Genomic DNA, 26,432 nt, shown 5'->3' with positions numbered 1-26,432 from the left:
GTGTTAGCAAGCCATCTACTTACCTTGGCAATGTCATACATAACGGAGATTTTAAATTCCCAATCCATGAAGGTGCCATCAGGATAGGAAATTGTATCATTTAAAACTTCCTAAGTGAAATAAAAAAGAAAGAGGAATGTCATTGGGCATGGAAGGATGTTAATCTTACATTATTAATAATAATAAAAAGCCTCCAGATGAGGATCCTTGAATAGCAAAGATTAAAATGGGACAATATACCTATGAATTTCCTTGAAAATTTTAAATAAATTGTCAAAGTATATTTGATCACTAGGAAGACTTACAAGGTCTTCAATAGAGCTTTCTTTATTTTTTTCATTTTTGTCCAAAGTAAAAAGGTTGAACACAACCCACTCAGATATGAGAGAGTTGGCATTTCATAAGCACGTGGTTCCTTGGTGAATTTCTCATGACATATTTACCTAAGGTTCCCAAACATTAAAAACAAAATAAAACAAAAAAAACTATTGTAAAATTCATCCATTAAGTCCTACAAAAATTATTCCTAAAAATATTGAGAAAGGAAACATTCCACCATTTTCCTTTAATTAAATATATATCATATATATGTGTGTGTGTATGATTCTATTACTTAAACCAAAAAAGAAGCAAAAAAAAAAAGACAACTATATACCATTATCACCAATGAATGTGGTAAGTCTTTCATGTTCTTCTTTTATAGGACTGATATATGACCCTTTGAATATATGCCTCTTTATGTCTTTGTGTTTGTTTTTTCCTGCTTATAAAATAAAAGAATATTGGAACATATTGTGAACTTGGAAATATTGTAAATCTAGTGATAGGTGTCCAAATCAGGATTTACTATGAGCCAACTCACCAGCATAGTTTGAAGGAATGGAAGCCAGGCCCAGCAGTAGCTAAGAAGCTGACTTATCCAACCATAATGATAAATTTGAAAGTGAACTTGGTAGGATGAATGCTCAAGGTAGCTACTTTAAATTCTAATCTCTTATTTTAGATAAAAGATGGAAAACCCCACAAATTTCCCTTCACTGTTCTTTTGCATCTCCCATCTAATTTTTTTCTTGTTAAAGTAACCCTATAAGACTGATTATTCAAATTCTGAGTTGACTGCTCCATGATCAGCTGAATGATCAAGGCTCCAGTCTCCAAAAGCCATAAAATTCGAAATTAGATGATCTCTTAGCTTAGCTTTCCCTGGATTCTATTAAAAGATAGACTTTCCTCCTCTTTCAGAACAAAAGTAAAGTATTAAAATTGAATAAAGAAGGAAACTGAAAGTCTGGTTACTTACCCTAAGGGATCCCCTTTCACAGTATTCAATCACTCCAAAGATCATGGCATCAATCTTCACTGTACCATAGAATTTGGTTAGATTGTAATAGTCAATCTGTAGTAACTAGGATAACACATTTTTATAGTTAGTAACACAGTCAGAGAATGCCCATAGAGCAGTAACCAATATGTTGGCATAAAAAACGTTTTTTATTCCTTTGAGGTCCCTTAAGATTAAGCCTTTTAACAAAGGAACTCTAATCTTCAAAACAACTAGCCACAGTTTTTAAGGACTGACTCATAATGAAACATATTCTTTATTCCCAGATAGAAAGATGCTGGACGCCAGTGGAGAAATTTGTTTTGCTTGACTATATGTCTGCTTTATCAATGGATATGAGAGGTAAGGAGTTGAGAGAGAAAATGTGAATTTGAAACTAAAATAAAATTGAATTTTATAATAAGCCTTTACTAGGGAACCACATGTGCAAAAACTGTTTGTGGCAGCCCTTTTTGTAGTAGTAAGAAACTGGAAACTGAGTGGATGCCCATCAGTTGGAGAATGGTTGATATATGATATATGAATATTATGGAATATTGTTGTTCTGTAAGAAATGACCAACAGGATGATTTCAGAAAGGCCTGGAGAAACTTACATGAACTGATGCTGAATGAAATGAGCAGAAGCAGGAGATCATTATACATGGCAGCATCAAGATTATATGATGATCATTTCTTTTTTTTTTTTTTTAATTTTTTATTTTATTTTATAATTATAACATTTTTTGACAGTACATATGCATGGGTAATTTTTTACAACATTATCCCTTGCACTTACTTCTATTCAGATTTTTTCCCTTCCTCCCCCAACCCCCTCCCCCAGATGGCAAGCAGTCTTATATATGTTAAATATATTACAGTATAATTTAGATACAATATATGTGTGTAGAACCGAATTTTTTGTTGCACAGGAAGAATTGGATTCAGAAGGTAAAAATAACAGTTTACATTCATTTCCCAGTGTTCCTTTTCTGGATGTAGCTGGTTCTGTCCATCATTAATCAATTGGAATTGGATTAGCTCTTCTCTATGTTGAAGAAATCCACTTCCATCAGCATACATTCTCGTACAGTATCATTGTTGAAGTGTATAATGATCTTCTGGTTCTGCTCGTTTCACTCAGCATCAGTTGATGTAAGTCTCTCCAAGCCTCTCTGTATTTCTCCTGTTGGTCATTTCTTATAGAACAATAATATTCCATAACATTCATATACCATAATTTACTCAACCATTCTCCAATTGATGGACATCCATTTATCTTCCAGCTTCTAGCCACTATGAAAAGGGCTGCCACAAACATTTTGGCACATACAGGACCCTTTCCCTTCTCTAGTAGTTCCTTGGGGTATAAGCCCAGTAGTAGTATGGCTGGGTCAAAGGGTATGCACATTTTGATAACTTTTTGGGCATAATTCCAGATTGCTCTCCAGAATGGTTGGATTCTTTCACAACTCCACCAACAATGCATCAGTGTCCCAGTTTTCCCACAGCCCCTCCAACATTCATCGTTATTTGTTCCTGTCATCTTAGCCAATCTGACAGGTGGGTAATGATACCTCAGAGTTGTCTTAATTTTCATTTCTCTGATCAATAGTGATTTGGAACACTCTTTCATATGAGTGGAAATAGTTTTAATTTCATATGATGATCATTTCTGATGGACTTGGCTCTCTTCAACAATGAGATGTTTCAGACCAGTTCCAATGATCTTGTGATGAAGAGAGCCATCTGTACCCAGAGAGAGGACTGTAGGAGTCAAACTGCCTCCAGAAAAAGAACTGTGACTGAGTGTGGATCACAACATAGTATTTTCACTCTTTTTGTTGTTGTTTGCTTGAATTTTATTTTCTTTCTCATTTTTCACTTTGCATCAGTTCATCTAAATCTTTTTAGGTTTTCTGGAAATGATCCTACTCAAATTTTTCATAGGACAATAGGACAATGATTACAATCATATTTTACACTTCTTCAACAATTCCTCAAGTGCCAGACATCTTCTCAATTTCCAATTCCACCACAAAAAGAGCTGCTATAAATGTTTTGTACATGCAAGTTCTTTCCCATTTTTAATGATCTTTTTGGAATACACACCTAGAAGTGATATTGTTGAATCAAAGGATATGTGCCCAGTTGTGTAGCACTTTGGGCATAGTTCCAAATTTCTTTCCCGAATGGTTCATAACTCCATAAACAATGCATTAGTGTTTCAATTTTTTCACATTCCCTCCAACATTTATCATCTTTTCTTGTCGTATTAACCAACCTGAGAGGTGTAGGATGGGATCTCAGAGTTGTTTTTAATTTCTCTAATTAATGGCAACTTAAGAGCATTATGTCATATGGCTATAGATAGCTTTGATTTATGAAAACTACCTGTTAATATCCTTTAACTATTTATCAATTGGGGATTATTCTTATTATATATATATATATACATATATATATATATATAAATGGTATGTATATATATACATATATATATCATATTCTTATAAGCTTCACTGCTTCACTTAGTTCTCTATATATTTGAGAAAGGAGGCCATTTTTAGAGAAATTTGTAGTAAAAAAAATTTCCTCCCAGCTTTCAGCTTTTCTCCTAATCTTGGCTGTTTTTAAAAGGCTTTCAAGCCAAGGCTAGCATGTACTCAGAGAAGGGTAACCAGAATGGTAAAAAGACCCAGAATAATGCCATGTGAAAATTAATTGAAGGAAATGCGGATGTTTGGCCTATAGAAGAGAAAATTAAGTGGGGAGACATAATATGGCTTCAAATATTTCAAGGACGAGCCTGTGGAAGAGGAATTAGATTTGTTTTGTTTGGCTCCAGAGGACAGAACTGGAAGCAATAAGAATAAATTACAATAAGACAGATGTGGGGTCACTATGAGGGAGCAATATCTAAAGTGTAAGAGGTTGCCTGAGTAGGTGATGAGATCTCCATCTCTGGAGACTGTCCATCTGAAACTTGTTGGAAATTCTTTTAATACAGGGTTTAAGATTTTGGCATGGGTCAGGACTATATAATATCTGAGGTGCTTTCCCACTCTGGGATTCTGTGGTTCTAAAACACAAGTAGGGCTAGGTTTCCAACCTGGCTCTTCTGAGCTCATTGATTTTTTGCCTATCACATGACTCTGTTCTCTCACATATAACATCTGGATCATGTTAGACCCCAATTTATCTCACATGTAACATCTGGATCAGGTTAGCCCCCAATCTTGCAGTCTGAGATCCAGGAGAAGACTTTGAATGCTAAACTGGTCCACAAATTAAGCAATTTGTTTCAGCCACACACACCCCTCACTTTTATTCCTGACTCCCTTCTATGCCAGGTAGGAATATCTACAAGGAATTCCCAGTAAGAAGAAGAGCATTGTTGACGGTGACCCTGATCTCTTCTTCCTACCCTTGACTACTCCCCACAGTGACCTTAAGGAATTAGGAAAATAAATGGAGTTGCTCTTAACAAAAATGATAGAAAATCCAGAATTTGGTTTTGAAAAGGGAATAATCACATACCTTATTCAGGTCTATCTTCTGCCTTTCAGTGAAATTGTCATCATTGTGCTTGAGATCTTTGAGGATCACTATCTGCCAAGAACAGATCAGGTAAAGTCAGGAGGTTTGCCAAGACTGGTCCCACCTTGGACTGTACACTCCTAATTTAACAAGATTTAAGTGTCTGAGTCTATACTGGAGCTGATCTAGGTGTCAGTACTACCTGGAACTTTTTTTCTCCCTCCCATCCCTCATAATCAGGGACACACACACATATTCCCTCCAACATTTAGGGAATGTGTCTTGGAAAGGAGTCTAAGTGATTGTAGCTCTCTAACTCATGTAACAGGGTTCTTAACTTTTCCATTCTCATTCCCGGGAATAACCCACTGGAACTTTTTCAGGAACCCCCAGCCCCAGGCTACTGGCTCTAAAGGCTCAGCATTGGGCTTCAGCTAAGGTTTGAAAGAGGTACATAATGATTCCCTTCTCGTCCATCATTTAAACACACATGTTCCTTAATAAAAAGAGAAAAGAAAGGATGAGGTCCAACTACCTTTTTGTCATATTTTCCTTGACGTAGCCTTGTAATGGTATCACGTCTCTTATCTTCATCAATCTGGTACAGAGGAAAAGGTTATTCATTCTAGAGGCATAACATCATGTCCAAAAGCTCATCTAGCATTAAATGGATTATGGGCATTCCTTTCTTATATTGGTTAGACTAGATTAGTAGTGAGATTCTTTGCACTAGATTGTGAGTTTTTAAGAGTAGTAACTGGATTTGTTATTATTGTTATTGCTGGTGATACCATTCATTTTTTTCCTATTTTTATATCCTCAATGTTTAGCAAAATGCCTGGAACATAGTAGAAAGGAAGGAAACACGCATTTATCAGGTGCCTACTATTTACCAGGCATTGTGCTAATTGCATACTTATTTCTCACAACAACCTTAGAAGACAGGTATTATTATTGTTATTATTCCTATTTTATAGTTGAGAAAACTGAGGCAGAGAAAAAACTAAGGGACTTGCCCATCTAGTAAGTGTCTAAAGCCACATTTGAACTCATGAGTTTCTGACTCCAGGCCCAGAACTCTACTCACTCCATCACAGTGCACTCTAGCAGGGACTCCTTAAATTCTTGTTTGTGATTGACTTGCAATTTTCAAATTATGTTTTTCTATGACTACCAAAGGTGCATAGCTTTGCCTAAAATGGTGCACCTATCATTCAGGGTAGCCAGTAGGATAGCTCAACTTTGAGAGGGTCTGGCCTTCCTTGGACCAGGGTCACGAACTCTGTTTAATCACCACTCCCATTTCCATCCAGGGGCATCTCCAGCCCTGAACTATCTCTGGCCACTGGACCCAGATGGCTCAGGAAGAGAAAGTGAGGCTTGTGACTTAGCACAGCCCTCCCTCAGTGAAATCCAATAAACTTGCATGTCACGTGTGTTGAGGAGGTCCTGAATGATGGGTGTAGTGGACAGAGAGAAGCTGAAACATCGATAAAAATGATTCCCTGGGACAGGCAGGGAGAAGGCTCTGATAAGATAGGTTTAGTTCTGTGGTCTCACACTCTGGAGAAGTCATCCAGTTGAAATCCAAGTTATGTCAAACACCTGAGGCTCTCGCTCTGTAGAGATCATGGGCAGCCTTACCTTGTCAAGTCCTGTCAGAAATCCCAGTCATGTCCCTCTAAATCTACTCAGGGCCCATGCCGTACCTGCTGCCCTAGTCCACCATGACACTCCATCTAGCAGTGTCTTTCCCTTTACCCCTCCCCTATGCCAGGTGGTATCTTCTGACCCCACCATGCCTTATGGTACCTCTCTTCTCCTGACCCTACTTCTCCTCCTTACAGCTAATCAACTCTTTTAGAAGGCTAAGTCAAGGGACTTAGCCCGCTAGCTAAGGTCATATCTCAACCTCATGTAATGCTTCCTTTTTCCAAGTAAATGGCAAATTCCACTAGAGAACTTGCCCTTTCATAAAAACCTTTTCTATGCTCTTCTAACTCATTTTATATTTACCATTCCTAGTGTCTATTGTATCTCTTCATTTTGTCTGCAACCTCTTTTCCTAAAAAAACAAAACAAAAAAGCCTATTTTTTGCCAAAGATTCTGGCCACTACGAATTCTTCACATGACTGAAGCCTAACATTTGGTGCTTCTCCCGAAGTATGTCCCCTGGTGCCTACCATCGTCTGGGGGCTACATCAGCCACATTACATGTCACCTCCTTGATGTCATGGCCTTCTTCGAGAACAAAGGACAATCAATAACCTCAATGAGTTACTATTTGGACAACATAGTTCCTCTTCTGTTTTGTTTTTTCTTTTTCCTTTTCTTTTCTTTTCTTTTTTCTTTTCTTTTCTTTTACTTCTTCCTTCCCTTGTTTTCGCTTCCCTTCCCTCTATCCACATGGGGTATTGTACCCATTACGTGCCAAGGCTCTGCCCAAAAGAGTGTGAATTTTGACAACTTAAACATTGCAAGATATCTTGGGGTTTGGGGGCTAGATTTCTTAAGAACCATACTTTAAACCTCAATCTCTCTCACTCTCATTGATTGTCCAACAATAAGTACAAGCCCAAACTCCAGTTGATCACTGTTTGGACCCTGATTTTCTCAGAGTGAATGTGAATAGCAGTTGTTTCTGTTTTGGTCAGGAACCCTTCTAGATTGACTTTTTTTTTTTTTTGACTGGGTAAAAAAGGCCATTCTCTGCCTCATTTTTTATCTAGCCTTAATCATTGATTGGGTTTTGGCTTAATCAAACTAAGACCTGTTACAGACCTCAGCTTAAAAAGACCAAGGTGTCCCACTGCATCTAAGATCGTCTCCAGTCATCCTGACTTATATCTTGCCACTGGACACAAATGGTGCTGAGGGAAAACAGCCTTCCCTCATTTAAATCTAATTCAGTCACATGGCATGACATTATCTCCTTGATGTCATGGTCCTTTTCAAGGGAACAAAGAGCTAACAGTAACAAGAACTAATTCAAGCAGATGCATGTAATTCTCTCTACTTGCATAGATTGAAGCAGATTATATAGCATTAAATAAATAAATAAGGTGAGACCCAAAATTATTGGGTCAATTCTGCTCCTCACAAAATTGGAAATCATAGCTAGGATATACTAGCAGATAGGATATCCTCAAGATAGACACTTTTATGGCAGAAGCTAGACATGGACCCACATTTAACACCACATACTAAGATAAGATCAAAATGGGTCCAAGATTTAGGCATAAAGAACAAAATCATAAATAAATTGGAGGAACATGGGATGGTTTACCTCTCAGACTTGTGGAGGAGGAAGGAATTTGTGACCAAAGGAGAACTAGAGACCATTATTGATCACAAAATAGAAATTTTTGATTACACCAAATTAAAAAGTTTCTGCACAAACAAAACTAATGCAAACAAGATTAGAAGGGAAGTAGCAAATTGGGAAAACATTTTTACAGTTAAAAGTTCTGATAAAGGCCTCATCTCCAAAATATACAGAGATTTGACTTTAATTTATAAGAAATCAAGCCATTCTCCAATTGATAAGTGGTCAAAGGATATGAACAGACAATTCTCAGATGATGAAATTAAAACTATTTCCACTCATATGACAGAGTGTTCCAAATCACTATTGATCAGAGAAATGCAAATTAAGACAACTCTGAGATATCATTACACACCTGTCAGATTGGCTAAGATGACAAGAACAAATAATGATGAATGTTGGAGGGGCTGTGGGAAAACTGGGACTGATGCATTGTTGGTGGAGTTGTGAAAGAATCCAACCATTCTGGAGAGCAATCTGGAATTATGTCCCAAAAGTTATCAAAATGTATATACCCTTTGACACAGCAGTGCTACTACTGGGCTTATATCCCAGGGAAATACTAAAGAAGGGAAAGGGACTTGTATGTGCCAAAATGTTTGTGGCAGCCCTTTTCGTAGTGGCTAGAAACTGGAAAATGAATGGATGTCCATCAATTGGAGAATGGTTGGGTAAATTATATAATAATTATATAATTATATAATCTTGGAAGGGTATATAGACTATGAGCTTGCCACCATGATTGCCTTTGTTCTAAAAGAGAGACAACAACTAAGTGACCATCCTTTTATTAAAATATTGGCATTATTACTAAAATTATTAAATTATCCCCAAAATATTAAATAATATAATTCTATAATTTCTATCATACCTGTCTGTTTTTGCATAGAAGCTATGTTTAGCTTCCCTTTTCTTTCCTTAGTCTCTTAGCCTGGTTTACTTGTCTCGTTTGACCCTATTAGTCTTGACCCTTTGCATGCCTAGACAGGTGGTAACTATCTTTTTCTTCCTGCCCCAACTGATTGCTTTGAATTTTACCTCTGAAATACCTAAGATATCTATCAACTTCTCTTCTTTCCAGGTAAAATTCCAGATTCTGGATCTCCAAATCTTATTGCCACTCAAGTCACAATGTGATATGAATGCCCTATATGTTCTTTACTGTTGCTTCCTTATTCTATTCTGTAAAATTATCTATCCAGAGTCTCTCATAAGAAATAAAATGACTTGGGTAAGGTGCAGATCTTGAATTGCTATATAAATACTATCTATTTTTATTCTTGGTATTAGCTATTGTTATTGGTCCCATAAATAGTTAGGTGACCCAGTGGATAAAATGTTGGCTCTAGAACCAATAAGGCCTGAGTTCAAATACAGTTTCAGATAATTGCTAGTTGTATGACCTTGAACATGTCACTCAACTTCTGTCTGACTCAGTTTCCTCACCTGTAAAATGGCAATAACAATAACACCTATCTTCCAGGGTTCTTTCAAGCATCAAATAAGATAATATCTGTTAAGACTTTACAATATATAATAGTATGTAATAACATAGTAATGTATATATACATATTATACATATGATAATATTTGTATACTTTAAAGTGCTACATAAATACTTTTATTATTATTCCTTCCAAGGTAATTGTTATTATAGTTTAATGTGTTACCGTTCCTGGAGAATGCACATTTTAATGCTAATTATGAAATTTAGAATAACTCGCATTTATGCAGTGCTTTTAGGCTTGCAAAACACTTGACATATCTTGACTGCTGTTAAAATAAGGCCTACCCTCAAGGAGCTCAAAGTCTTATAATAGCTTAGCCCATGGGCATGAACTATAGGAATTTCAAATAGTATTGCAGGTGGTTGAGGAAATCTTTGGAGCAGAAATAGAATTGACTTTATGCACAGGTATATTAGGGATCACCTACAACAGAAGTATCAAGCACACAATCTGAAGGCAGAATGAGATCCACAATATTTCTTAGTGAGGTGTGAAACACATTAAAATGTGATGGTGATATATGTGGCAAAATAAATTAAAATACATACTGTTAATATGTGGTTTTCTAAGTTAATATGCCTCCAAAGGGATGCTTATATATAGTTTACTGGCCCTTTTAAAATCTGAATTTAACACATTGGCCTACAAATTATGATTAAGTGGCTTTGTAAGATTTCTACTCACATCCTAGTCCCATTCCAAAATCTCTCTTGTTGTTGTTCAGTAATATCTGAATCTTCATGATCCCATTTAGGGTTTTCTTGGCAAAGTGTTTTTGCCATTTTCTTCTCCAAGTCATTTTACAGATGAGAAAACTGAGGCAAATAGGGTTAAGGGATTTGCCTAGAGTTACATATCTACTATGTATCGGAGGCTATTTCTCTTATATCCTACTTAAACCACTCTCTTTGAAGCACTTATACTGTCACATATTTACTTTGATTCCAGCTGTAAAAATGCCAACATTTCTAGAGAAATTCAGGGGACAAGTTCATTCATTTGTGTCAGTGTGAGTTTGTTTAATCAGCTCATTTTCCTTTTAGTACCTAATTGAGATTAGCCAGTTTTGATGGTGGAGGTCAGGGAAAAGGAGATTTCATTTTGGAACAAGAAACACTGTTGAGAGTAGGACACCCTACGTGGAGCTGGCAGTGGGAGGCTTTGAGCACTTGGAAGGCAATATGAGGAGAATGAGGTCTAACAACACTGATCATGTAGTTAGGGACATCTTTTGGCTATCAAAAAGTATTGTTCAGTCAACAATTGCCATTTCTAAGCAGGTTATACCCTGCTGGAATAGGTGGTTTGCAGGGGCGGGGGGGGGGGGGGGGGGAAGAATAGTCTTTGTTTGTTTAGCTTTCTTTTAAGAGAAAGGAATGGCAGAAATGTACTGCATTGATTTTCTATAAAGAATGACCCAAGGATACACTAGAGCCAGTTCACACTTGTCTCCTGAGAACCAAATTTTCATATGAATTATTATACCTTGGAAACATACAAATACTATAAACAAATGCTCGATTTATTGTATTATCAATTGTCTAGTCTTAAGAAAGTGATGGAGAATATATTAATAACAGATTAAACTTTAAGTATGTTTCTGACAGTTGGCTTTTAAACCTTTACCAGCATACCTCTGAATGAAATACGTGCCTCAGAATTTATAAAAAGTTACTATTAAAATGCAAATATATTACCAGAAAAGCATAATCTATGAGTACCTACTAGCACAGCAGCACCAATGAGTTTATCAAATTAATTAGTTTCCATATAGAAAAGCAAAAAGTAGAATCCTGAGGGATTATAAGCAAATATCAAAAAAATTATATTGGTGAAAGAGTGATAAAAAATGTAATTCATTTGTCTAGTGCTGGTCATGGTCTTAGAAAATTATTCGTAAAAAAATTTACCCATTCTTGATGTTCTTAAACAGAAAAGAGATGGGAAGGATTTTGGCCTTACCTTCAGGCTCACAGCAGGGCTAGTCTCATTAGTCTCCAGAAGTAAAATCTCTTCTGTTGGAATATGGGACCATTTCTTCTGACGAAGTTCATTATTCTTTCTATTTTTCCTTTACATAAATAAAATTGATCAGCTGGTGGCTATCAGCAACATGATATATATATGTGTGTGTGTATATATATATATATATATATATATATATATATATATATATATATATTCCTCAGAATATTCAAAGAAAATTGAAACACAATGATTCTCTCAGGTAATCATTATTAATTGGTATGGTGAAGTAGGATGGACAAATGATTTACCTCTATATTCACCAAAATGTGGCCTGAAGGTCTTACAATAAAGCTTTCTGTTGAACCTTTATATCTCCTTATTAACTCTGGCTCTGAGCTCCTCTTGTTCTTTTTGATAGAATTATAGATCTGTAAAGTGATAGTGAACCTTAGAGGTTATCTTATTCAACCTCCTGCCCTTTTTACTGATGAAGAAATTGAAAGCTAAAAAAAGGACAATTTTTTGTTTTGGTTTGTTTTGCTTATTTTTCCCCCACACTTACATAGTGAACTAGAGAAAGAGATAGGACTAAAATCTAAATCTCCTGACCCTCAGGTCCAGTGCAGTGCCCTTTCTACTCTACCATCCTAAAAAGTAAAAGACAAAGATCAAGAAATTTAGAGCCTTAAAGCTAAATTTTAATTTTAAAAATTGTCCAAGAAGATGGACCAGTTTGTATAAATACATACAATTTATGTAAGAACAGTATTGCCCTTGAATTAGTTTGCCTCTGAGACTCCCTGTTAATTATTCATCCACCATGCAGAAAACTGGCTCTTTCAGCAGGAGTACCAAAATCTCTTAACATTTTATAAAGGAGTCTAGCATAGTGGAAAGAGCACTGAACTTGTAGTGAGAAAACTTGTGCCTAAATCAAAGTTTCTGCCGTTAAACAGCATGAACTTAGACAAGTCACAAATTCATGGGGTTTTAGCTTCTCGCATTTATAAAATGAAGGGATTGGACTAGAAATCTTTAAGGCCCCCTCTAGCTCTGACATTCTTAGAATTTCACTCCAATCACGATTAAGAACATTCCAGCTTCTCACCCCAGCAGTGCCAAATGATTTTCATGCTGGGCAACAGGGCCCCACAAATAATTAGCTTTTTTTCTTATAGAGAACATTTCAACGGAAACCAGTAGGAGTTAACCTCCCTTCTGGGAGTTTTTTTTGTTCATCAATTATCTTCATGTCTGATACTTAGTTTTTAGTCAAATCCTGTTATTTCTCTACAGTTATTGACTTCTTTGAGATGTATCTTCATCTTATTAGTTTCCCTTATTTGGAAGTTTCTGTTAGCTACTATGTTATGAAGGAAAGGTTTTTACAACCTTATTCTAGACTAATTTCTTTCCTCAAGACTCTCAATTTAGGAAGTTATAAGAGGCCATTGATTCTCCTTCTTAACCTACCCATAAACAAATATTGAATTTTCTCTTATCCAATGGTGAAATAGCATAATGTTCTCCATCATGTTGGGGAGAACATTATTGTCCACTTACCTGTATAAACCTCCAAATAAAAAACTAGAGGAGTGGATTCCTCAGCTTAGAGACTATTGATTGGTTAACTAAAAAATGTATACTACACACAAAGTAGACTAAAGTTGAGGTAGATAGGTGGCAAAGTGGATAGAGTGTCATGAAGACTCATCTTTCTGAATTAAAATATGGTTTCAGATGTTTTACTAGCTATGTGACCTTGGGCAAGTCACTTAATCATTTTTGCCTCAATTTCCTCAATTGTAAAATGATCTGGAGGAGAAAATGGCAAACTATTCCAATATCTTTGCCAAGAAAATCTCAAATGGGGTCACAGAGAGTGAAATGACTAAACAACCAACTACATTCTAGGCAGAATTACATAAAGAGAAATACCCTAACCCCTCTCTACAAGTAAATAAGGCCAGTTTTTACTAAAAACATATTGACCCTTTCCTCAAGACTCAGTTAGCTGAAGAAAATAAAGGCTTGGCCTATTGTCATCCCTTCCTGGTTTCTGAGTATGAAGCATTCTTAAGGAGCACTAGATGCCCTCTTTAATCACTAGAGATACCTCAGTTTAGGGAGATTCTTTTAGTTAAATCAATCTGAGATGTCCTAGCTACGGCTAAGTAAATCTCCTTTGGTTAACTGTCAAATGATCTAGTTTTTGTTCTTTATTTTTGTTCCAATATTAAAACTAATGTACCAAAGAACAGCCTTAGTCAATTCTATACCAGAACAAAGGTGCTCTTGTTTATTAAATATTCTGGTTAAAAGACAATTATTCATAAGGTACAGATACATAACCAATCTTAAAACCATTTCTCTATTGAATCAAAATTAATTTTAAAATCATAGATACACATATATATATACATATAAATATATATATATATAAATATATATATATATATATTGTTATCCCTTCCACATGATGCCTTTCCTCATTTGCAGATTCAATATGTCATAGAATACCATAAGAAATTAAATGGGAATTTTGAGGGGAATTTTGCAGAGGACATGCAAAGGCCATTGGAATACACAGAAAAAAGTCTAGAAACTCAGAAATTCATAAAATATATTTATATTATTATGTAATATCAACATATTTTTCTTTTTAATATCATAATAATTCAGACACCTTCTCTAGTGCAAAGGAAGGATCAAAATATTTTATTCAGATTTTCCAGATCATATTCTAACCCCATTTCTAACCCCATTGATATAGGATGAATAAATAAATACATTTATATTTATATGTATATACACACACATACACACACATATATATGTGTAATATATACATATAGATATAGATATGTACAATATATATGTACATATAATATATACACACATATAAATATATACTTCAATAGATAGCATGATGGCTCCAGAATTGAGTACAAAAAAAGAGAACTAGACTCCATTTGTGAAATAGTACAGAGATTTCAATGATTTCAAGATAATCCTGACAAAAAAAAAAAAAAATATATATATATATATATATATATATATATATATATATATATATATATCTTTTAAACATCAGGAACCTCCCAGAAAGGTAGCATGATTTAGTGGCTAGAGAGCTGCCCTTGGATGCAAAAGGACTTGATTTTCAGTTCTGCCTTTGACACCCACTGCCAGGATGGCCCTAAGTTAAATCTCATTTCCTCTTTGTCTCAGTCTCTAAACTGACAAGAAGGTGCCCATATGCTTTGGTAGGAGGAAACTGCTCATCCTTAGCTCCTTGTAGTAAAGAAATCACAGGTCTGGTTAAAAAAAAAATCTTCGTGTTAATGCTATGTGGTCATGAGTCATGGAACACCACAGTATTTAAAGAATCAAAATTATGGGTAACTCAAGGAGAATGCAAAGGCATAAATTGACTGTGGCATTTTACTAATGGCAGCTTGCATACAAGAAGTAGAATAAAAAACATCATCCAAGAAATGTATAATTTGAAAAGACATTGCAGAAATGGCTTGATCCGTAAGTGAGGAGAGGTATGACTTATGGAGAGTTAAAACATACTATTCCTTATATAGAGACAGAGGTACCAGATATGAATTGAATATGAAGGGATAATACCTTTTTTAAAAAATCATGAAATTAAGGGGTGAGGGAGGAATGTACTGGGAGAAAGGGGAAAGGAAAAGTGGAAAAGAGGCAAGAGAAAGCTTTTACAGTGGGGAAGAAAAGAAGAAAAGGGTGAATGAGTGAACCTTACTCTCTTTAGAATTGACTCAAAGAGGAAATATCATGCATACTCACTAGGGGTATAGAAATCTATCTTACCTTGCAAGAAAATGGGCGGGGGAATGGGATATGGGAATGGGGGAGGGTGATAAAAAAGAGGGCATATTAGGGCATAGAGGGAGTGGTCAGTACTAAAACACTTTTGAGGAGGGACAGGGTAAAAGGAAAGAGAGAATAAACAGGGGGAATTATAGTTAGAAATAGTAATTATAAAAACAAATTTCAAAGTAAGTTTCTCTGACAAGACCTCATTTCTCAAACACAGAGGAAACTGAGTCAAATTTATAAAAATTAAGAACCATGTCTCAATTGATAAATGATCAAAAGATATGATCTGGCCCTAAAGGGCTATCAATTCATGCATATCTTTTGATCTAACAAAACTACTATTAGGTATGAATACCAAAAGAGATTTTTTTAAAAGAAAGGAAAATTATATGTGTGTATGTATAATATTCATAACAACTCTCTTCTCAGGACAAAAAAAAATTTTAGAAATTGAGGGTGTGCCCATCATTTGGGAGATGGCTCAATAAACTGTGGTGTTTGTGAAAGAAAATTTTTGTTCTATGGGAAATGATGAACAGGATGCTCTCAGAAAAACAAAATCCCAAACCTGGAAAGTCCTCTGTAAACTCAAGCAAAGTGAAATGTATTGTGTACAGAGTAACAGCCATGTTCTGGGATGACCAGCTGTGAATAACTTTGCTATTCTCAGTAGGACAATCATCTGCAACTACTCTGATGGATTTATGATAAAAAAAAATTCCATCCATATTGATTATATCTGAATACAGATTGAAGCATCCTCTCTTTTCCTCTCTATCTCTCTCCTTTTTTTTTTTAACTTAAGTGTTTTTATTTTCATTAGGATGGGAGATCTATGTTTCCTTTTACAATTTAACTTTTAAGGAAATGTTTTGTATAACTTCACATGTGGTTTCTTAATTGTGGGTGGGGATAAGGGAGAGAACCTAAAATTCAAAAATTTTAAAAACAATTGTAAAAAACAATTTGTTTTGAATATAACTAGGAGAAAATATTAAATAAATAAAATAAAACAAAATAGAAAACATTGCTCCTTGGTCTTGGTTACCCCATATATCCACCATGGCAGTGATGGTGGTAGCTCTCTTGCCTTCATGTGGGTTTATGTCCACATCTTTACTTTCTGTCATAGCCACTTATGGAAAAGCTTTGTTTACTCTATCTGATGTGCTTCAGTCCAGTCCATATTCTCAGGTTTTTGCAAAGAATAGAGCAAATTTGTTAATTAGTATGACTACATTAATTCTTAAGAGAGTCACTTCCCTGAGAATTGAGGAGAAAAATGTTGAGATCTTCCATGCTGGCCAATAAGGATTCTATACCTCATTGCTAACTAAAAATGGAGTTACACAGACATATGTACAAATATATTGTATAATACAGGTATAGATAAATAGATTCATGTAGAAATCTATGTAACAGGACCCTGGCCAATGAGGATTCTGCCCTTAGAGTGTGTACAATGTGCCTTCCTGATACTAATCCAAGTTGAGACTTGATGGACCTGTTTCTAAGCATACAGGATAGGGAGTTCCCACACTGGTAATTTCCTATACTGACAAAATCATAAGTAAATCCAGATATCCCCTCAAAATGGATAAATAAACCAACAGATTAAATAGATAAACCTCTTTAGAGTTTGTTGGAACATAATAATGTCAAGTATAATTATAATAAAGAATAATACTACTGCCATTTCTATTATACTTTAAAATTTTGTACAAAGTTTTACATGCATTAGGATATTATTTATCCTCATTTTATAGATAAAGAACTTGAGGCTCGGAGAGTTGGATAAGCAATTACCCAACTCCAACGAGTAAATATCAGAGATGAAGTTTGGGAGGTATCAAAGTATTCAGAAGACCTGGGTTCAAATCCTATCTCTAACATTTACCATCTATATAACTTAGAATAATTTGCTAGAGCTGCTTGGGTCCCAGTTTACTTGTTTATTAAATAAGGGTAACCCCCTAATTTAGAGTAATTAGCTTATTAAATGATTTATGAAGCCTCTTCCATGTTTAGATCTAATTATTAGACTTTATGAAATCCTGTCTTCTTGACTCCCAATTTTGGTACTCCATCCACTACACCATGATCATGCTCCCTCCTTGTAAGTATGGATTAAGATCATTCTGAATAGTAGAAGAGTTTTGTGTGTGTGTGTGTGTGTGTGTGTGTGTGTGTGTGATACCCCCTAATAAGAGAGGTACCTGAGCACCAGTAGAGCAATGAGTAGTATAAATATAACAGTTCCTGTTAGGGCAAAGACAGCAATCATCAGGATTTCAGGGTCTGTGGTAGAGAAGACAAAGAATAATACATTACCACAAATCATTGAGAATAAGTCTTTAAAAGCATTTGTTTTAAAAATCATAGTTGTCAAATGGTACTTAGAGGGAAACAAAAAAATCTAGCTTTTACTCTAAACTTTTCTCTGCAATTAGTTTCATTCTTCTTGATCTGTACATATGCTCTACTCCCTACCCTTACTATGCCAGAAGAAAAAAAACAAACATTTATATAGCTCTGACTATGTTCCAGTCATTGTGCTAAATATTTCATAATTATCATTTCATTTGATCTTTATAACAACCCTAGAAGGCAAGTAATATTATTATCCCCATTTTACAGATGAGGAAACTAAGGCAAACAGAGATTAAGAGACTTGCCTGTGGTTGCACAGTAGTGTCTAAGGTCGAGTTTTAATTCAGTTATTCCTAACTCCAGTGCCTAGAATTCTGTCCACTGAGCCACCTAACTCCAATAGATAGAAACCACTATGTCAAAGCAATGTTAAAAGAGGAAGATGGAAAAGTATTGGGAATGAGCTTTTAAAAGTAATTAGTATTTCTGGACAACTTAGAAAAATAATTTTCTGTGTTTTCTCAAAGACATTGACTACCTAGAGTATGTCTAAAGGCAGGCAATCAGGTGAGGGAACTAAAAGTCATACTATACAAAGAATGGAGATAGACAGGGGAGGTCAGTGATATCCAATTCAAATTGAAACAGATCCCTACAGGCTGCATATTGACTTAGAAAACCACAATATTAACATTACCTAAATTATAGTATATCTTTATTCATTTTTTTATTTATGAAACATTTCCCAATTATATTCTAATCTAAATTAAGAAGCACTCAGGAGTTTTGTTTTTGTGGGCTGCTGAGCTAGATGATAATATGGTTACCAGGTTGAATGATTATATCTAAAGATAATCATTATTAGGTTAATAGAATGATTCAGGATGGTCTCTAGTAAATGCTCCATGGATCTGTCCTTGATACTATGTTGCTTATTTTTTTTTCATGAATAACTTAGATAAAGGTACTGATGACATGCTTATTGAAATTGCAGTCAACATGCGTGAAACTAGATGGGATAGCTAATCCATTGTACATAAAGAAATCAGAATCCAATAATATCTTGGTAGGGAAGAATAATGGGCCAAATTTGATAAGATGAAATTTAATAGGGACAAATTTGAAGTCCTTTATTTGGGTTCAACAATCATCTTCACAAGACAGAGAAGGTTTGGTAGACAAACAGTTATCTGGAAAAGATCTGGTGGAGCTCAATTTAGATCAATAGCTCAATATGACAGTCAGATGAGTTAATAAAGGAAGTAGAAATGCTTAATCTGAAGAAAGTCTGTAGGGAGATTCTAAGATGTCTAAAAATCACATTTAAAAGATTTGTCTTATTCCCAAACAGCACTATGATCATAGTCCAAAGTAAGGTAACAGCTATCAACATTTTATTTACAGACAATATTTGCCTAAAAATATTATCCTAAAATTAATTCATTGGAAACCTTTTAAAAAGTCAAACATATTTTGTAGGCAAACCATCCATTAGTAGGTGTTTAATCCTATAAGAACTATGCTAAAATTCATCTCAATTTCTTCTAAGTCTTAACAATAAGCCAGGCACCATCAGCCTATATCTGACCAGATTGGAAACTCCCAATGCCCATATAAGTAATTTCTTAGTTTCTCTTTCCCCCAAATTCATGGGCTTTTAGATAAAGCTTTAGTTAGAGAATCAAAGATAAAGACTAATTTGGGACTGGTTCTATGTCATTCCTAAATAGATTTTCAGCCAAAGCACTGGTGTTTGAAAGTGAAAAGGATTATTTTGTCTCAAGCCATATTACATCTACACAGCAAATTGGCAAATATATTTAAGATGATATGTTTAAGATTAAAACACTAGAAACATGCTACATAAAACAATGGGATCTACTCCTTGCTATCAGAAACAACTTTATTATATGAAAATTCATCAAAAATGCCTTACTTACTTTTTCCTGGTTCATCATTGGGAAGTTTCTGATTCTTCCAGGTGAGACTAGGTTTATCCGCAAAGTGAACGGTCCTATTTAGATGAGTGTCGTAGTGCAAAAGCTGTTTATACTGTGGCAGTGAATGGGGGGGGGGGGAAGCCAGTAAAAAGACAGAAGCATTTTGTTAGACCATTATGAAATTTGTATGAACTAATGCAGAATCAAACCAGTGGATCCAGAGGGACAATTTACATAATTAAGACTTTGGAGTTCTGGGAAACTAGATGGTGCAGTGGATAGAATACTAGCCCTGATGTCAGGAGGACCAGAGTTCAAATCTGGCTGTAGACACTTAACATTTCCTAGTTGTATGACCCTGGGCAAGTCATTTAACTCCAAATGCCTCAGCAAAAAAAAAAAACCCAAACAAACCTTCTGATTAATGCAGTGACCAATAGCAACTCTGGAAGACTGATAAAAATTAAGTATGTATCTAAAAGTGTGCTGGTAAATGTTTAACTATTGGCTAAAAAAAAAAAAAAGAAATATGTATACAGGATATATGTACTTTTAAGTTTAATGTGCATTTTCTCAATCTCTTTCTTGTTTAGACAATCAAAAGGACTATAAATCAAGCCCTGATTTTTAGTATTTGCAGATTTCTGAGGTGTAAATACTCACACTTAAAATTACACAATTATCTCTCTGACCAACTTGAGAATCCTACAGCATCCCTCTGTTTCCCACTTCCTCTCAGAGAGACAGTGGATGAAAGATGCTGAAGAAGGCATGTCATTTAAGACAGGGCCAAAACGCAGATTTATTTCCTCATTTATACATGCTGGTTACAGTTTGGGAGGTTGGAGTGGGCAGGAAGTTGATAGTATTGAGAGTGATGAAAAACATAAACCATCAATTAAATGTTAAAGACAAGAGAGAAGTCCACAAGGGGATTTAGATGATCAGTTTTATACCTATTGTGTTATATTTCAGGTACACTTTACCTTTTTAATGTACATAACAAAGTTTTTAACACTCTTTCCTACTCTTAGTTTATTGAAATATTCATGTTTGTTGAGTTCATAATTTAAGACAATTTAAAAAAATAAACCCTTTCTTGTGATTTATTTTTCTTCCCCTTCAACTACATTAGAATCTCTTTTTGGCACTTTGCAGCACAGTGATGTTTTGAGAGTGCTTCTCCATTCCTCCTATCCATGGGAATTAAATTATTATTGAACCTATAATTTGGTTAACTCAGACACAGTTCTCTTTTGGCCAAGGAGCTTTTTTCTGTAGCAGAAACCTCAAACTGCACCTATAGCCCAAATCTGATACCATATACAAGCATATATGTTGCTCTATCTGTGCCCACTTGGAAAAAGAGGAAGGGAGGGAGGGAGGAAGGGAGAGAAAAGTGGGAAGAACAGAGGGAGGAGGGGGGCAAGGAGGGAAGAAGGGAGGGAGGGAGAGGACAGCAAAAAGATAGTTCTTACTTTTACTAAGTTTAGGATGTGAATAGAAAGGTCATATGATACAGATTAAAATAAGTAAATAACAACATGAAGTAATAATAAAGTGGCATGATGTATTTCATTGTTTATTGGAAGGAAATCCCTTTTAATGCAAGCAAGCACCTTTCAGCACATTAGGCAGCTCTCTAAAATAATAAATTTAAGAGAAGGTGCCCACCTGCATTGGTAGAAGAGGCTTCTTCAAAGAGTTCCCAATAAGCAATGAAATCACAGATATAGCATCTCTCTATAGAGTAACAAAATAACTGCCAAATGAATGGGAGGAGTTCAGTGATGATGAAATTTATAGAAAGATGAGATTACTATAAGGTAATGTATATCCTTTGTCCTCTGGAATAATTTAACTTATTGAGGGGAAGAAGGTAGTTCATTGAAAAAAATCCCTCTATCAAAGAAAGTAGGTACTGCTATTATATACATTTTGCAGACAAAGAAGGTAAAATAAAAGATGTTAAATAGCTTGCCCATGATCACTTAGCTAGCAATTGTCTGAAGTTCAAATCTAGTTCTTTCTGACATTGAGTACAGCACTCTATCCCCTCTGCCACATTCCCACAATATTCTTACAATTCTAATAATCCTTCCTTATCCAGCTTTTAGAAGCCAACATACCTCACATGTATCTGCTGAAGTATACAGAAGAGTCACATTATTGTCAATATCCCCCCATTCATCCAGAGTCACAGGACCTAGAGTTCCTAAGGGGAAAATCAGTAAGGATTAGTAGTCAATAATTCAACCTTAGAGACATTAAGACACTGACACAGTATGGAAGGGACAGGTCCAAAATCTCAAGACTTAGAGACCAATGAGCCTTCCACTACACCATTCCACTTTTATGTGGCTAGAGAGTTCTAGAGAAGGCCTTAAGGGAAAGGTATGGGGAATAAATAGAAAGACTTTTTGTTTCAAAGTCTGGACTTTAAATTACACATTTGATGGTCCACAAGATTATTTCTTTTATGGAAAAGAAATTATCCCAAGCTTGTAATATCTAGCCCCACAATATGAAAACAAATGGCACCGCCAAATTTCTTATACTTTCAGGCTATAGATGATGCTATGCTGCAATGGAACTGAATGAATGACCATTTATTACCAGTAACTAATTAAAAAAGGATGTACTGAATTAGTTCTCCCTGGAAATCTCTGAAGAACACTTCTTCTAGGAATACTCAATAAATTAAACAGAAAGGTAAGTTCTTACTCAAGAGAAAAACTCTCTTCACAGAGCATCCAGGTTGGTATAACAGATATCTAGACACTCAGGGATGGTTTCCTATTGATTGGCAATAACTTTTTCCTAAGAATGTGTAAAATTCAAGGCAAGTTGTTCATTTTTGCCACTTGCATCAGGACAACCATTAAGCAAAGGATTTCCACCAGCTGTAGTTCGTGCAATTTGGATTGAGAGTCCAATAGAAATAGCAGGATCACAGTGTTTTTCAGCTTATTCCAGCCAATGATGAATTGGAACGGCCTCAGGCAGACACAGCCATTAAAGACTGCTTAAATGATTGTTAGAGTGGATGAAAAAACCGAAAGCACATTTTTCTTTCTCTCCCCAATCTACCACTTCAGCACTCATGTCCGTTTGTCCCAAAATACAGGAAGAAAAAGCTTTTGGTCCTTCTTCACCAGTCATTCTGCCTCCCTCAGTCCATTCACATACATTGTGTGGGACTATGCTGCCATCTAAGGGTGAAAAAGAGGTTTCTGTATCTCATGTATTTCATGTATCTCTGAGGATGCTGAGGAGACTCATCTTGGGGGGATGTCTCCTCTTCTAGACTGTATCATAGCATCATAAATTTAGAGTTAGAAGAAATCCGTGAGAACATCCAGTATACTTCTCAGGTTTTACAGATGAGGAACTAAGATCATAAAACTAGTAAGTATAGATAGAACTCAGATCTTTTGACTGTAAATTGCTCTATCAGCTGATCAAAAGAAAGAATACTTGTCAAAGAACTTAATACGGTTCTTGGCACATAATAGGTGCTATAGAACTGTTTATTCCCTTCTCTTTTCAATGTAATGTGCCAGCTTGACTCTGGAAATTATTCAAAAACTCAACGCAGGAGAAATTAGTAAAAGGATGATGGCCTATGGTATCATGGATCTGGGAAGGAGATTTTCAGGTTTTTCCTTGCATTATAGGTGAGGATCAGAGGTACAGAGATATCAAGTTACTTGCCCATAGGATGACACAGGATGGAAGTGGTAGAGTCAGGTCTTGAATTGAGGTCTCAAACTTCAAAACCCTGGCTCCTTTCACGGAACCATTCTGCTTTTGATGGCAAGAAAATTTCTAAAAAAAATCTCATGGGAGAGGTATGGGGAACACAAAGAGTAGTTTTTTGTTTCAGAGTCCGGGCTTTTAATTTACATCTCTACTTTTTCTGTATCTCATGACTAATAGCCATCTCTGTAGTCCACATTACTTTTTTATTAAAAAGAAATTATCGCGAGTGTGAAGTCTCTCTCACTCAAAAAAACATTCAGAATGAATGATGTTGGGATTCAGGATGTAGGATAGAATTTCTGGCAGCTTCATCTGTTGTAATATCCATAGCAAGAAGTTAAGAGATCACAAAGAAGATTCTAAGGTGAAGGAGACAGAGGTAGAATGAAGGAATAGCAATAGTCAGTGAAGAGGTATGAAATAGAAGGCATGCCTTCAGCATCACATAGAATTGGCAACAAAAACTCTTGATAAATATCACTACCAATGTATTGCCCTAATAGGATGGATACAACCCAAGATGTATGAAGACTTTGTTAAAGGACACGTCCTTCAGAGGTAGAAAAGCTTCAAGTACAAGCTTGTGTGTGTGTGTGTGTGTGTGTGGTGTCCATAATTCAGCTTGACTAAGTTTAGGAAGACTCACCATATTTTCAAACTACTATTAAGGTGATATAGGTTTTTTTTTTCTATAACAATTAATGAGACAACCAGAAATGCTAATAGATTGTACAGTTATCCCTTCCACATCACGACTTTCCCCATCATAATTTCCATATATTATAGATTAGTGTAAGAAAAGAAATGGGAATTTGGGGGGAGTTTTGCAAAAGCCACAGATGATACAGAAAAAGTTTTGAAACTCAGAAATGAGTAAAATATATGTATAGTATTATAACATCAATATATTTTATCTTTCATACCATAATAATTCAGACTTCTCTGATACAAAGGAAGGTTAAAAAATTTATATGGATTTATCAGATCAAGTTGGGGGTAGTGCTATCATACTCCTAATAATCTCAATGTGGAAGGGATAACTGCATAATGCACTTACACAGTTATGATTTACAGATCTCTGAGGTCTTGAAATATAGAATACTGAAAAATAGAAAAATTTATATTTTCTGGATAGCTAATTAGAACTCATGAGGAAGAAAAGAGTTTTAGAGATACTGTCTCATTTTTTTCTCCTACTTCTTTTATTTGCCTTTTAAAGTTTTTTATGAGCATTTCCAAGAAGCATCCTTAGACTTCAGACCAGTTCATATCACTCTTTGAAATTTCTTCTATGGACATTTTGTCCTTGTCTGAGGTGATGTTTTGCTCTGTCCTGTCACCATAGTAGCTTTCTATGGTCAAGATTTTTTTCTGTTTCTTGCTCATCTTCTTTCTTTCTTTTCTTTTCTTTCTTTTTTTTTTTTTTTTTTTTTGTGTGTATTCTCTTTTTTTACTTTTATGGTTGTGCTCCACTTCTGGGGAAAAGAGAACACTGTCCCAAGCTTCCTGTGCAGTTCTGAGCACAGGCTTTGAGCACAGGGGCCCCTTGTGTATGCAGGGGGTAGTTTTGCCTACTCTTTCCAGGAAATAGTCTGGTTTCCCAGAATTTTCCTTCGGAGTTGAGACTGGAAGCTGCCTCACTGATTTGTTCCTCTGCTGAAGCAGGACTGAGGGTCTTAGTTGCTGATTTGCTGTGATTAAAAAAAAAAACCTTTCCCAGAGTCTGAGTTGGGCCAAAAACCCTTTTCACTCCAGTTAAGACTGACCTTTCTTGAAGTTTTTCCAGTCTATCTTGAGCTAGAAGGAAATTTTATTCCTTCAGACTCTATTCAGAGACTTGGTTTCATGTGGTTTTTGAGGGAAACTCTAGGGATACTGTTTCAATAAATTAGACAATTCTAGAATTACTGTGGTGTGGCTCTTTCTTTTTTTTTTTAATGTCCTTCTTTTTAGTCTTCCATCTGTCAACATAAATCCTACCTAGTCCTCTTTGAAAGTTGAATTATGGGAATGGGGGAAGAAAGGGCAGAGCCAAGATGGCAGAGAGTAGATAGGACTACCTGAACTCTTCCTGGTTTCCCTCAGAATTAACACTAGATCAAGCCTCTGAATAGATTTTGGAGTGACAGATCACACAAATATTCAGAGTATAATAATTTTCCATCATAAATTATTTTGGAAGGACTTTAAGAAAGCTCTGTCTCAATTTGGCAGGGAAAACACAAAAGATGCAATCTATGGAGGCTCAGAGAGGAGAGGCTTGCATAGGGAATCTAGTGAGAAGCTATTAGCCAAAATGTAGCAGCACTGAGACTCTGTCCTGGTTCAGAAGGCCAGTGGATTAGCAAACTAGCTGTTTGCTCCAATGCGACTACAGAAGGCAAAAAGTGAGGCCATAAATCCCAGCATAACAGGCAGGGCATAGCTAGGTTCACCCAGCACAATGGGGAAACCTGTAGCACTGCTGGCCCCAGAATAGGCAATTAAAAGCCCCTGTCTTCTTATAGGACAATCTCCCCTATTCCCTAGGAGCACACACTTAACCTTTAAAAATGAGCAAAAAAGCAAAAAGACCTTCAACCATAGAGAACTACTATGGACACAAAAAAGACGAGAGCACAAGCCCAGAAGAGAACACCAAAATCAAAATGCCTTCAGATGAAGCTCAAAGGGGAATATGAACTGCTCTTAAGCTCAAAAGGCTTTCTTGGAAGAGTACAAAAAGGCTCTTAAAAGAGAGGAAAGAAATGAGAGCTTTGGGTCAGCTAGGTGGTACAGTGGATAGAGCACCAGCTCTGAAGTCAGGAGGACCTGAGTTCAAATCTGGTCTCAAACACTTAACACTT

The 26,432-nt window shown here is 35.7% G+C and overlaps 1 protein-coding gene across 1 annotated transcript in view; it reads right to left on the bottom strand.

Annotated features, from left to right (window-relative positions):
- Positions 1-26,432, bottom strand: part of GUCY2C (guanylate cyclase 2C) — a 107,428-nt gene that overhangs the window by 36,153 nt on the left and 44,843 nt on the right. The window contains exons 9-16 of the mRNA XM_074269105.1: positions 21,954-22,039; positions 19,825-19,936; positions 17,731-17,812; positions 11,657-11,765; positions 5,396-5,458; positions 4,861-4,932; positions 1,301-1,405; positions 24-110 (exon numbers count right to left, since the gene is read on the bottom strand). Coding sequence (XP_074125206.1) covers positions 24-110; positions 1,301-1,405; positions 4,861-4,932; positions 5,396-5,458; positions 11,657-11,765; positions 17,731-17,812; positions 19,825-19,936; positions 21,954-22,039 — 716 coding nt within the window. The remainder of the gene's footprint in view (positions 1-23; positions 111-1,300; positions 1,406-4,860; positions 4,933-5,395; positions 5,459-11,656; positions 11,766-17,730; positions 17,813-19,824; positions 19,937-21,953; positions 22,040-26,432) is intronic.

This window comes from Sminthopsis crassicaudata, chromosome 5, assembly GCF_048593235.1.
Source record: "Sminthopsis crassicaudata isolate SCR6 chromosome 5, ASM4859323v1, whole genome shotgun sequence".
Classification (NCBI taxonomy): Eukaryota; Metazoa; Chordata; class Mammalia; order Dasyuromorphia; family Dasyuridae; genus Sminthopsis; species Sminthopsis crassicaudata.
This window is presented reverse-complemented; position numbering and strand designations above follow the sequence as displayed.